An 11860-nucleotide genomic window follows, 5' to 3' on the forward strand; every position below is an offset into this window, starting at 1 on the left:
GACCACAAGCACAGCAAATATTACCCTTGTACCTTGCAAACATGAGAACTGAGCAAGGAGAGGGGTGGGGAGAGAAGAGCATGGCACTGGATGGACAGGCAGCCAACTTACCCAGAGACACCAGCTCCAGGAGCAAGAAGGGCAGAAGAAAGTTGCCGGCAGCAGCCTGACGCTTCATGGTTCCTGTCAAAGAAGAAAGGCAGTGTCAAGTCCAGTGCTTTATGGATATTATGTTGTCACCCAAACCCAGCAGGCTCAGGGATGCAGCCCTGCCCCAGCTTGCACCTCAGTACCCTGATGCCACAGGGGGTCACCCAGGAGATCAACATGTCGTCGGCGCTTGGCTTTTATACAGGGCACTTCACCCAAGAGTGCCACCATCACTTCCTTGTCTCATGCAGCCCCAACCATCCGCTTGGTAAGCGCCAGACTGAAACCAGGATTAACCTGGCATAGGCGATACATTTTTTATTTTCCACTTTCCAAAGTGTATTTGCTCATCTTGCACGAGGGGATAAGCCACAGTGACCTCTGTGGTCAGGCCCAGAGCAGAAGCAGCCCCAGCTGAGTCGAGCTGCTCAAGCACCAAGCGGGATATTGAGGAAAAGGAAGAGCCACTGCAACCCAGGAATGATACAGCAGAGAGCCATCAGCACTGGGATTTAAGATGTTTTGGTAAAGCTGTGTAGGAAGCTTGACCCAGAATCACTGAAGAGGCACCAGGATTTTGGAGGACAAAGCAGAGCCCCTCAGACCTCTCAAACCACTCGGAAGGCTGCGAAACAGGCACTGCAAGAGCACTGGAAGCAGACAAGCTTGAAATCGTGCCTGCATCCTGCTCTGCCTCTCAAACTTCCTCGGCTTTGCATTCGATACAGCACATGACTCCTTGCGACAAGGTGACAGAATAAAACAGTTACAGGCAGCTGCTTAGCACAGCTGCATCCTCACATGGTTTTCAGACCATTAAATATGAAGCTCTTTCCGAATCCACCCCACTAAACCTCATCAAAGTCCCACTTTACAAGGAAATTCGTACATGTGACATTTACAATCATTCCACCCTGGAGGCAAGTATGGATCACATACATTGCACACTGCATGTAGGCACAACAAAAATGCCTGGGCAGCTTACACAGAGCCTGAAGGTGGCAGGACATCTCATCAACCCATCTCTGAAGCTCTCCAAATTTCTGCAGGTGCTGTGAAAGGCCAGTGGAATGCTTTCCTACCAGCTCAGCACACCCACACGGCAGCAGGCCCAGGGACGTGAATGGCAGAGACCACACGTGACAGCCAGCCTTTTGGGCAGCAAACAGAGATGAATCCACAGCTAAATGCATAAGGAGCTCCCACTTGAGATCAAGTGCTGACCTGAGCCATGAGGGCTGAAAAGAGTTATAAATCGCATCTTCCATCTACCAGCCTAAGCAGGGACTCGTTACACTTGCCACTGGTCGCATACACAGCAAGTTTTGGTTCACTCAGTGCCCACAGCACTTGGAGAACAAACTACTAACGCAACAGACCTGAATAAACTGCAGCAATATGCACGATTCCCACGTGGGGAGCACCTAGACAGACAGCTCATCCACAAACCCAGGGTACCACCTTGCACTCCATCGCTCTTGGTTTACCCCAAAATCAGCAACTCAGCCTTCACTTTGCAGCACCCTGCTCTATGCACAGCAAATGCGATGACGATGTGCAGAGTTACCCGACAGCGCGGCACTGTGACGGGTACAGGCTGTAGCTGTGACCCCAGCTAAGGGTGGATGGGTCTGTACGCCATTGCCACCCGAAGAGATGCATGGGCACCCCACGGAGGGGTCCTTACCTCTACAGATGCTCCTAGAGGATCTTCAAAGCAATAGCTACATGTATGTATTGTTGGATGTGTCAGAGATGACAGTTCACAACAACTCTGTCACTGTAGAAAGGGCCCTAAATTTTCATTTCTTCAGACTTTTTGCCACAAGAGACTCTCTAGGAGGAAAAGGTCTGCACCTAGGCAAGAAAAATGGTGCTGTGGTCTTTTTTGTGCATCTTTAGGAGATTCAGCACAAGCCTGAGAAGACATTTGGGATCAGCGCTGCTTAACTTTTAGGTGTATCATGCCAGCCTCCCCAGGGCAGGAGAGTTCAGTCCTCCACTCACCTGACAAGTTTGACTTCTGAGTGTTCAGTGCCAGCAGATCATCCAAAAGCCAGTTTCTAATTAAGGATTACCTCTTCCCAAGGAGGCAGGCATCCTATCAGGCCTTTTCAATCTTTAGATTTGGACAACAAAATCAGAACAGACACTTCTAACAAAGAAAAACCCCAAACTTCTCCATTTCCTCCCCTTCTTTAACAGGTTACAGAGAGGGAAAATCTTGTCCATAAACAAGGCTGCTGTTTCAGGCGCCCACATCTCCCCCAGCCAGAATCAAGCCCGGGGTTCAGAGCCAAAGCTCATCGTGCATCCACCGGTAAGCATGTGATGAAGACGAGCAAGGCAGCCCAAGCTCTTCCTCCGCCTTCTGCTGTGGCAAAATGCCGTTGAGGAAAATGCTAACTTTCTTCTAAAACAGCACCGCTATCAGCCCAAGTGAGCGGAAACATTATTTTCCGGCTTCATAGACCATGTTTAAAAGGCAACAGGGCAGTGGAAAAACAATTTATGTGATGTAGAAATAAAGGCAGTTGACAGCCTCCCGTTTCGAGTGTCATGATAAATCTAAATATTGTATATTCCAAGTCAGTCACTTCATTATGTAAGTAATTGCCTGAAATGTCATTTTGATTTTGTCTGTCTTCATTAATATTGCAGCTCTTCACTGGTTCTCTGAGATAGTTCACTCAAATATTGCAAATTTAGGAACGGGATTGAGAAATCTCCGGGGACAACTTCAAAATTGTGACTAAGAGCATATTAAATCGCACCTTCTGCCTGAAAGAGGCTCTTAGTAGGAAGCATTCGGTGCAGTTTCCAGCATAATAATGTCTCCGGGCAAGTCGTCTCTGGGAACTTAACTGTCATCTCCTGGCTGCAAAAGCACTAATGTTAAACCAGAGATTTCCCAGTTCACTGGCAACCACTCCCCAAGGCCCCGGAAGCAACAGACAGAACCACATTAAATGGTGATGGATGGGAACTGGAGGAGGCTCTGCTACTGAAACACTGCTCTGCAAAGAAGTCCAGAGCTTGAAAGTTTAGGAACTGGCTCAGGTCGCGCAGAGGCTTTTCAGCCCACTTGCCCCAAATGCCTCCTTCCCAAGCCCAGGAGGTGGCTTTTTTTTCTGCTTAAACAGCATCGGTGTGTCCCTAAATGTGGCAAAGACCCCACCTGCTTGGCTGAAGGGCAGGGCAGCGACTGCAGACAGAGCCCGGCTGGCGCATGCTCGGGTCCTCGGCACACCCAGCACACATTAATCCAAGCAGAGTTGGCAGAGAGGCTCCAAGAGTCTTCCAGCATCTCACCTTCGTTAAACACTGGAGCAGAGATGCTCCTCCTTCTGCTGAGCCTGGGCCACATATTGCTCTTGGGATACTTAAGCATCGGCTTCCAGGCTATGCACCTGTACTGGCTATTTTTAAATGCACTGTTGGGGTGCTTGCATACGAGAACGGCTCACACACACACAACACACACTTAATTGCCTCCATCAGAGCAGCAGTGGCAGCTTCTGTGGCGGCTGTGCCTTGCTGGCAGAGATGTTCTCACATCTGAGCTGCTGCTGGCATCTTCAATCACCCCCCCAAGCCCCTGGTCCCTCTCCCCCCCCAAACTGGTCTTCGCTTCCCCAAACGGCACCGCAACACTTGCGCCTCAAAATTTATAGTGTCAGTCTCTCCAGTTGTTCTGTGCTGTTCCAGTAGCATAAAGAAGAAATGAAAGTGTAAATCAAAGCATCTCCCAAATGGCTTCCATCCAAGGAAGCTGCATGCGCTTTCCCAAAAAGCCCCTTCTCCAGCGATGCAGCACAAATGAAGTCCCCCAAAAGAGGGAAGCCTGGCAGCCAACGCTGCCCACCCACAGCACCTGCTCCTTTGTAGGCAGAGTGGAAGTCCCTGAGATGCTACCAGGCACCCACCACACCTGTGGCATCCAGTCAGCTGCTGGAAGACCCCTCTTCCCCCAGCACGCCATCCCTGCCCTCTCTCCCCAGCTTCCACCATCATGCTGGCCACCTTAGAAGTGTGGCCAGGAGATGCTCCAAGAAGGGCCACCACCAAACGTGCATCGGAGGAACCACCCCTACAATCCTCTTCAGCAAAGCACATTGCTTAGCACCAACCCTCATGCCAAAACACAGCAAGCTGCAGAGGCACAACAGCTCCCACTTCCCTATCCCTCTGCTCCTCAACTGGAAGCATGACTAGAAATTCACCTTTTCTTATTATTGTTTCTTGATCAGGTCTTTACAATACGTAGAATTCAAAAGAAAAAAGTAAAAGTTAATTTCCCCCCCTGCCCCCCCATATTGGCATGAGCTATACACAAATCATAATTCCTAAAAATAACAAATTGCAGAACAGAGTAATCAGAAGTAAATTGATATTGATAAATAAGCTTTTCTTCCACATGGTAGGTGGTTTATTTTAATCTAATGAGTTTTATATTTTCTGAGCTTTCAGATTCCATGATGAAGAGCCGTCCGCGCTAGAATTACGAAGCACTTTGAAATATTGTAATTTTATGGCTCATTTTGTCAGGACTCTTGAAAATGAGATTTGTTCCCAGTGAAAGAATTTGCCCTTTTTTTCTTCTATTCCCCACAGCGAAGGAAAAAATTCCCTTGTTAAATAAATACAGGCCAGTGTATTTGTATGCATGTGGTGGGGAGGGAAGGATGGATGCAGACAGAACAGGGAGCAAGGGAGCACGGCTGCCACAATCCTCCTAAACCCCGAGACAGCGCTTGCAGGAGAAAGAGCATGAAAGATGCTCTCTCCTCTTCCTTCACCCCAAAGCAAAGCTGAGGTTGGAGACATGCGGTTTTCTCCCCACCCAGCCCAGGAGAGGCCCACAAAGCTGACTGAGTCCAAGCTCTGCTGTGCATCTCAACTAGCACCAATTGGTGGTATTTAAATCTTTCTTCTAGTAGAGAAAAAGCTAGACATGTTACTTACTAACAACCAGTAACACCAAGGTTTCTCACGTTTCCAGAAGTTTACTCCCACTTCAGAACAAGGACAGGAGCAGACTCCTTTTGTTTGGGGCTGTGAGAGGTTTGCTTTCCCATAGGAAACAACCATTAGCTCTAAAACAACATTAACACATATTTTAATCAACAGCCCAAGACCAAAAGAAAATACCCTGTTTGAACTTCTCAGTCCACGTAGAAAATCTTGGTCTGGGTTGGAAGTGAAATTGATTTCCCAAGTCATCACTGCTGGTGTAATATAATCCCCAAAACTGCCCAGCTCTGCAACAGCAACATGCAAACCCTCTGCTGCAGCACACCCCAACTGCGGTATCCCCAAGGAAAGTCGTTTCACCTCTTTGTTCGTGCAATATTGAAATAGCACCCTGGGGGGTCTGGGAAGAGGGAACCCATTCCCCGCTGCAACAGTCACTGTCACCCATCCCTCCACAGCAAAGGCAGCATCCATCTTTCTGGGGTAGGTGGAAGAGGAGATGCCAGATTTTTTTTTTTTTTTTTTTTTTTTTTTTTTTTTTGAGTGGGGCAGCACTGGCGCTACTCAACCTCCAGCATTGGTTGCTATGATGCCTATGGTGACTAGCAACCATTTTCCATCACAAAACCTCACTCGATCTGGAACAGCAGCTCATAAACCAGAAGGCAGCCTGGGATGGAGTACGTGCAGCATGGCCAAGGCGGCCAACGGCATCCTGGCTTGTATCAGGAATGGTGTGGCCAGCAGGAGTAGGGAAGCAATTGTCCCCCTGTACTTGGCACTGGTGAAGCCACACCTCGAATACTGTGTGCAGTTTTGGGCCCCTCATTACAAAAAGGACATTGAGGTGCTGGAGCGTGTCCAGAGAAGGGCAATGAGGCTGGTGAAGGGTCTAGAGAACAAGTCCTGTGAGGAGCAGCTGAGAACTGGGGTTGTTTGGCCTGGAGAAAAGGAAGCTCAGGGAAGACCTGATCACTCTCTACAACTACCTCAAAGGAGATTGTAGTGAGGTGGGGGTCAGTCTCTTCTCCCAAGTAACTAGCAATAGGATAAGAGGAAATGGCTTCAGATTGCATCACGGGAGCTTGGGTATTAGAAAAAATATCTTCACCGAAAGGGTTGTCAAGCATTGGAACAGACTGCCCAGGGAAGTGGTGGAGCCACCATCCCTGGAGGTGTTTAAAATACGTGTAGATGTGGCTCTTAGGGATGTGGTTTAGCGGTGGACTTGGCAGTGCTGGTTAACAGTTGGACTTGATGATCTTAAAGGTCTTTTCCAATCTAAACAATTCTATCATTCTATGGAGCCAAGGCAACAGGCTCCTATCTCTCCTGGTTCCTGTGCTGCACCAACACGGAGCCCAGCACACAGAGGCAAGGCAGTAAAGGAGCAGCAGGACTGCAGAGCAGATGATACTAACATGGGATGAAAAGGTGGAAGAGCAGCCAACAGCAACAGATCTTAGCTTAAAGAAAAAAAGGGGGGGTGGGAGGAAGGAGAAGGAAGAAGGGTAGGAATTAGTGCTTGGAGAGGCAGAAAGCTGAACTCAGTGAAGTGGCATACACAGTCTGGTCTCGCAAGACAGGAACCTCTCTCGAAACTCTTGAAAAACATACAGCAGTGGACAAAGTGTCAAATGGAAAGGTGCTGAAGGCCTGACCCAAAGCCTGGTGGTGAATGGGAGGCCAGATGCTTTCTTCTTGTGCCCTGCCTTGAAGAAGGAAGGCTTGCCTGCTGACAGCGGCCGGGCTTCGAAGCACCAGCATCGAAATGACGCAGGAGAAGTGTCCAACAGCCTCAGGCTCCGACACAACATTTTTGAGCAAGTTTGTAACGCTTGCCAGGCAGCCTGTGCTTACATAGCCCAGGGCACTCCTGCCTGCACTGCTTCAGATGCAAGCACACAACTTCTGTTTGGTTTGGGGTTTTTAAAGGGGGAAAAAAAAAAAATAAAACAAACCCAAACAAGAGAGGATATCTGTGAAGCAGAACTGAAGAAAAAAAAGTGTTAATCTAAATATCGCCCACTCCATTTACAGAACAAGCACACGTAGCAGAGACGTGGTAGATGGCTGTTGCTCAAGCCCCCTGGCTCAGGCTGGCCCCTGCAGCACGGGCGCAAAGCTAGGGGCTCAGCATGGCTGGGCACTTGCAGGGGCAGGGAGGGACTAACACGGCAGCTCCCTCCTTGCCACACTTGGGTGCAGCTCTGAACATGAGCATCACCTTTTTGCAGCAGCAGGAGGGAAGCACACTGTAAGCTTCCCTCTAAGAAGTACACCCGTAACAAAGTCAGCAATACAATAAAAAAATTCAGCATCAACTTCAAGAGCAAGCCATCAGCCAAGGAACCAGGGGCTCTTCACAATCAGTAGCCAGACTACATTCCAAAACCCTGTCAAAGCAGATGGGCTAGTTCTTTCACTCTGTCTTCCTTGGCAAACACTCATTGCAGCAGATGCCACTCCAAGCCCCCATCAGCACAGGACCCCCGGTACGTGCACACCCAGGATCTCACCCCATCTCCTTCAAAGCTCCGAGCTGGACTTCTGCATCACTTAAAAGAAGCAAAAAGCCTATTTGTTCATTCCCCTGGTAACTCAGACCGCAGGCTGGAAAGTTAGATGTTAAAGAGAGAGAAACAGGGGTACTTTGGAAGAGAAGAAAAAAAAAAATCCCACACTCTGCAAACCAAAAAAACCACCCTCACACTGAGCAACATCTGAGCTGCAAAAGCTCTCAGGCCATTTCTTGCCTCATCCAAATCAAGAGAGAGGCATCCTTGCTGCTTTTGCACAAAGCTCACTTAACTTTCAGCGAGAGGCACTTTGCTGCAACAGACCTTTTCAAGGCCCGCTGGCTGTTCTAGCTAATAAAAGGGAGGCTTTGCCTGATGGAGTAACACTGTGAGCACGCTGTGGCTAATCACTCACTAGCTGAAATTTCAGGAGGGGGAAAAAACAAAGTGGCAGAGACAGCACCGGGAAAGGAAGATGAGGCTACTCAGGAGGAAAAAACACACCCCAAAATGCCTCAATCCCAAACAGCAGCCCCTGGAGCAGGGTGTCAAACCTAAAGACAAAGGCGTTCAGCAGCGATGAAGCTATTTTGATGAACGACAGTAGCTCATCACCAGTAACACGCTTGTTCCTGCAGCCCTCCTAGAACCCCAGCCATGGCTGAGGGCCCTCTAAGCTGTCCGGTCCCTCCCCTACATGCCCTTTTCAAAGCTGCAGCAGCCTGGGCACCAGCATATCCCCCTGTTGCCATCAGAATTTTGCCTCTAGTGGCTTTCTCCCCAGTATATGCCAAGCAGGGCCTCTCTCCCCCCTGGAGAGCCGCTGTTACATCAAATGCACAGATCAGGGCAAAGCAATTCAGCCTAAAGACAGAAAAAAGCCTGGCTGCAGCGTTGGCAAAGGCTGACAAGGGGATATCATGGCCCTCCCACACCCAGACTGGAGTTTCCATCACATCCAGCAAGGTCCTTGGCCCCAGAGCATGGGCTCAAGCAGATGCTTCTGCCAGGCTGTCTAGCAGAAAAAGAGACAAGTGCCAGGATGGCCCCTCTGATCGTTCGTGAGCACACCACAGTCAGCAAGCACCCGCCAGAGCCGTGTGCCAACATCCTCACAGACTGAAAGCCACCCAGACTCCGTGACCAAAGGTTTGCTGCCCACGTTGACCGAGGCTCTGAGCTCGGCACCCTGCACAGCACAGTCCATACACATACGCTATTTCAGCCCCTGCTACAGTGTCCAGGTGATGACCAAACCACAGGCAAGGTCCAGGACATATCCAAGTTTTGGGCGAGTCTCAGCCACCGGGACTCCCCATTTCAGCTGCAGAACCAGGGTCCGATAGCAACGCAAGCATCAAAGCATGAACTTTCCTGTTTGTAGGTCCTGGGGCATAAAAGCCCCAAACTAACCCTCATCCTCCTGTAACATTACTAAAAGTCTTATTGCAAAAAGCAGGACAATGTAGTGGGAAAAACCACAGAAGTTTTGGGATGCATTTTGAACTATTTATATTTACAAAGCAAACCTCCAGCTAAATTAGCCGGGCTACAACAGACTGGCAGCAAGCAGCTGGGACGTTTTACACTAACGAGAGGCCACAGGCCAGCCCCTCACCAAGCCAATCCCATATACTAAAGCTTCTTTAAATTTCAAAATAATCTGTGTTCCAGACCATTAGCACTGAACATCTGAGAAACTTCAGAAATCAAATCCTTTTTAAGATATCCTCACCACCCCAGCTGCTCCTGGGGTGTGCACGGAAACGGATTGCCATGCCCTTTTCCTTTGCATACCTCTATCAGGTTAGCAAAGAAGCTTCCATACCATGGACATTATTCTGGAGAAAAAAGTTTCTGGTGCTGTCTCCCTGCTGTATTCAGGTGATGCCCCCGAGAGCAACACACAGGCTGGGTGCCCTTCCCAGGCCCAGCTACAGCAAACAGCCAAGCTCCACAGCTCCCACCTCTTGCAAACATTGTTTCTCTCACTTATCACAAAAAAAAAAGATAGAAAAAAAAGAACATAAATGTTTACAGTTTCCCATAAAGGCAGTGCTTTACAACTTGGCCTTAAAACAAAATATTGTATTTTCACAACACTATCTTGACTTGGTGCTACAAAACCTACAGTTTCCCTCACAAAACAAGACAGCTTGGCTCTGGGGAGCGAGGGGGGTGCAGAGGGAAAATGGAATTGCAAAGGGATTTCCTCTCCTTCTTCCCAGGGGAGAAGGAAAGACAACGGTAAACCTCCCTCCATCAAAACACCCACCTGGATTTTGACAAATGTGAGTTTGCCATGGGAACACCTTGCTCCACCAAACAAAAAGAAACTTTAAAAATTTCATGCATCAGCTCTATCCCGCAGCACTATCATGCACCAAGGCCACAGGCACGAGGTGCCCCAAGCTGCTGCAGGATGCACCGGGAAAATCCCGGAAAGAACCGGGCTCGTCCCTGCAGCCTGGCCATGGTGGGCACCAGGGAGCGGCAGCTCTCCCATCCCTCCTGACCCCCTCGACATCAGCTGTGCCCAGGGCATCTGCCACCGGACACAGCTTTTCCCCCAGCATGGAGGAAAAAACCCAAATAACTAAAATGCATGCACCATCATAGAGAACTTCCCCTTCCAGCATGCACACACACCCCACAGCCCTCCCCAGAAAACACTGGTGGGTAAGAGACGAGAGGCAGCTTGGAGAAATGACACTGGCTGGCAAGAGGGTGCTGGAGCACCCCTGGGCATTGCTAGCATGGGACTGGTTTGGGATTTGCCCTTCCCACACTGAGTACCCCCATGGGAGAGTCCCAAGCTGTGTCCCAATCCAACCAGCTCTGCTGTTAACCTGCACACAGGCAGCACACCACCCGGTCCTCCACACCCTTTTATTTGGCCAAAGAAGCTACCCCAGCTCTGCTTTTCCTTCTCTCTCCACCCCCCGCTTTTCTTTTTTTTTTTTTTAAAGAGAACTGTTGCCTTTTCTGCCAACAGGCTTATTAATTTCTTTTCCTTTTTTTTTTTTCCCCTCCAGATAGGTCTTTACTACCAATACCCCAGGTTTTGTATTTTCCCAATTAAACGCTAGTAATGAAGCCCCACACCTGCATTTCTAATTGCAAGAGTTATTGTTTACCTTCATGTAGCATCCAAAAACTGTGGATCAGAACAAAAGGGCTGGTGCCGGGTAGATCAAACCAAAGAACAGCACCGGGGCGGGGGGGGGGGGGGGGAAATCTATCCCTGCCACACAAATCTGAAAACACCCCAAATGAACACCAAACTCTGCAAGTTAAAAGGAAGGGTAATGTAATTTAGCTGGCCGGTTTTAATAGGGACCAGACTCCTGAAGTTTGAGCATTTTCTTTATTTAAAGGCTCCAGTGATGACTCCAGGCAGTTCAAAGCTAAAGATGTCTAGCCGACGCCAAGTTGTACGTTCGCAGGGGTCAATATTTGAGTTGGTCAGGAAAACATTTATTTAAATAAAAGGGGACTGCAGGTTTTGTCAGAGATTAAGGAAAAGGGGAGCAAGCAAAGATGTCGGGGAAGGGAAAGTCTCAAACAAGATGTTTTCTCAAGAAATAAAAATAAGCCATCCAGGGCAAGTTTGTGATTTTGAAAAGCCGTTTTCCCATTTAATATGTTTTTGACGGGATTAAAAGAAACAAACTCGACCCTCTTTGCGGGCAGTTCCGCGCCGGACCCGCACGGCCCCCCCCCCCAGCCCCGCGCCTCGGAAGAAGTTCAGCCCTGGCTCGCTCGAGAAACTTTGCGGCTTCTCGCCGCCTCCTCCGTCCGATTCAGACTCAAAATTAGAACCCAGGATGGATTTTGGGGGACGACGACACAGCGTGCTTGCCCTTTCGGGAGCAGGCACCAACACACATTATTATTTTTTGCTAAAAGGGAGAAAGGTCGGGCTCCCCGCCTCCTGCTATTGAAACCACCGCGCTGAACGACACCCCCCCCCCCCCCCCCCCAAATAATGATGATGATGACAGCGCTCACCCCAAACAAGCTGTCCCCTCGGTGGAAGCAGAGAGCTTTGGGAAGGAGGACAGCGCGCAAAGCCGCCTGCGGGGCGGGGGGATGCCGGCGGCTCCGTGCCCGCACACCCCACACCCCCCCAGATAAATACAGGCGGAATAAAGAAAACTCGCGAGGGCATTACCTGCGGCGGCTGGTCCCGGTGTCAGCGGCGACCCCCCATGCCC

At 49.5% G+C, this 11860-nt stretch overlaps 1 protein-coding gene across 6 annotated transcripts in view; it reads right to left on the reverse strand.

Annotated features, from left to right (window-relative positions):
- Positions 1-11860, reverse strand: part of CDH23 (cadherin related 23) — a 213765-nt gene extending 201905 nt beyond the window's left edge. For all 6 annotated transcript variants that reach the window (XM_075423156.1, XM_075423157.1, XM_075423154.1 and 3 more), the window contains exons 1-2: positions 11818-11860; positions 112-183 (exon numbers count right to left, since the gene is read on the reverse strand). In XM_075423156.1, the coding sequence (XP_075279271.1) occupies positions 112-178 (67 nt within the window). In that variant the 5' untranslated portion in view covers positions 179-183; positions 11818-11860. The remainder of the gene's footprint in view (positions 1-111; positions 184-11817) is intronic.

This window comes from Opisthocomus hoazin, chromosome 6 (assembly GCF_030867145.1).
Source record: "Opisthocomus hoazin isolate bOpiHoa1 chromosome 6, bOpiHoa1.hap1, whole genome shotgun sequence".
In the NCBI taxonomy this organism is placed as follows: Eukaryota; Metazoa; Chordata; class Aves; order Opisthocomiformes; family Opisthocomidae; genus Opisthocomus; species Opisthocomus hoazin.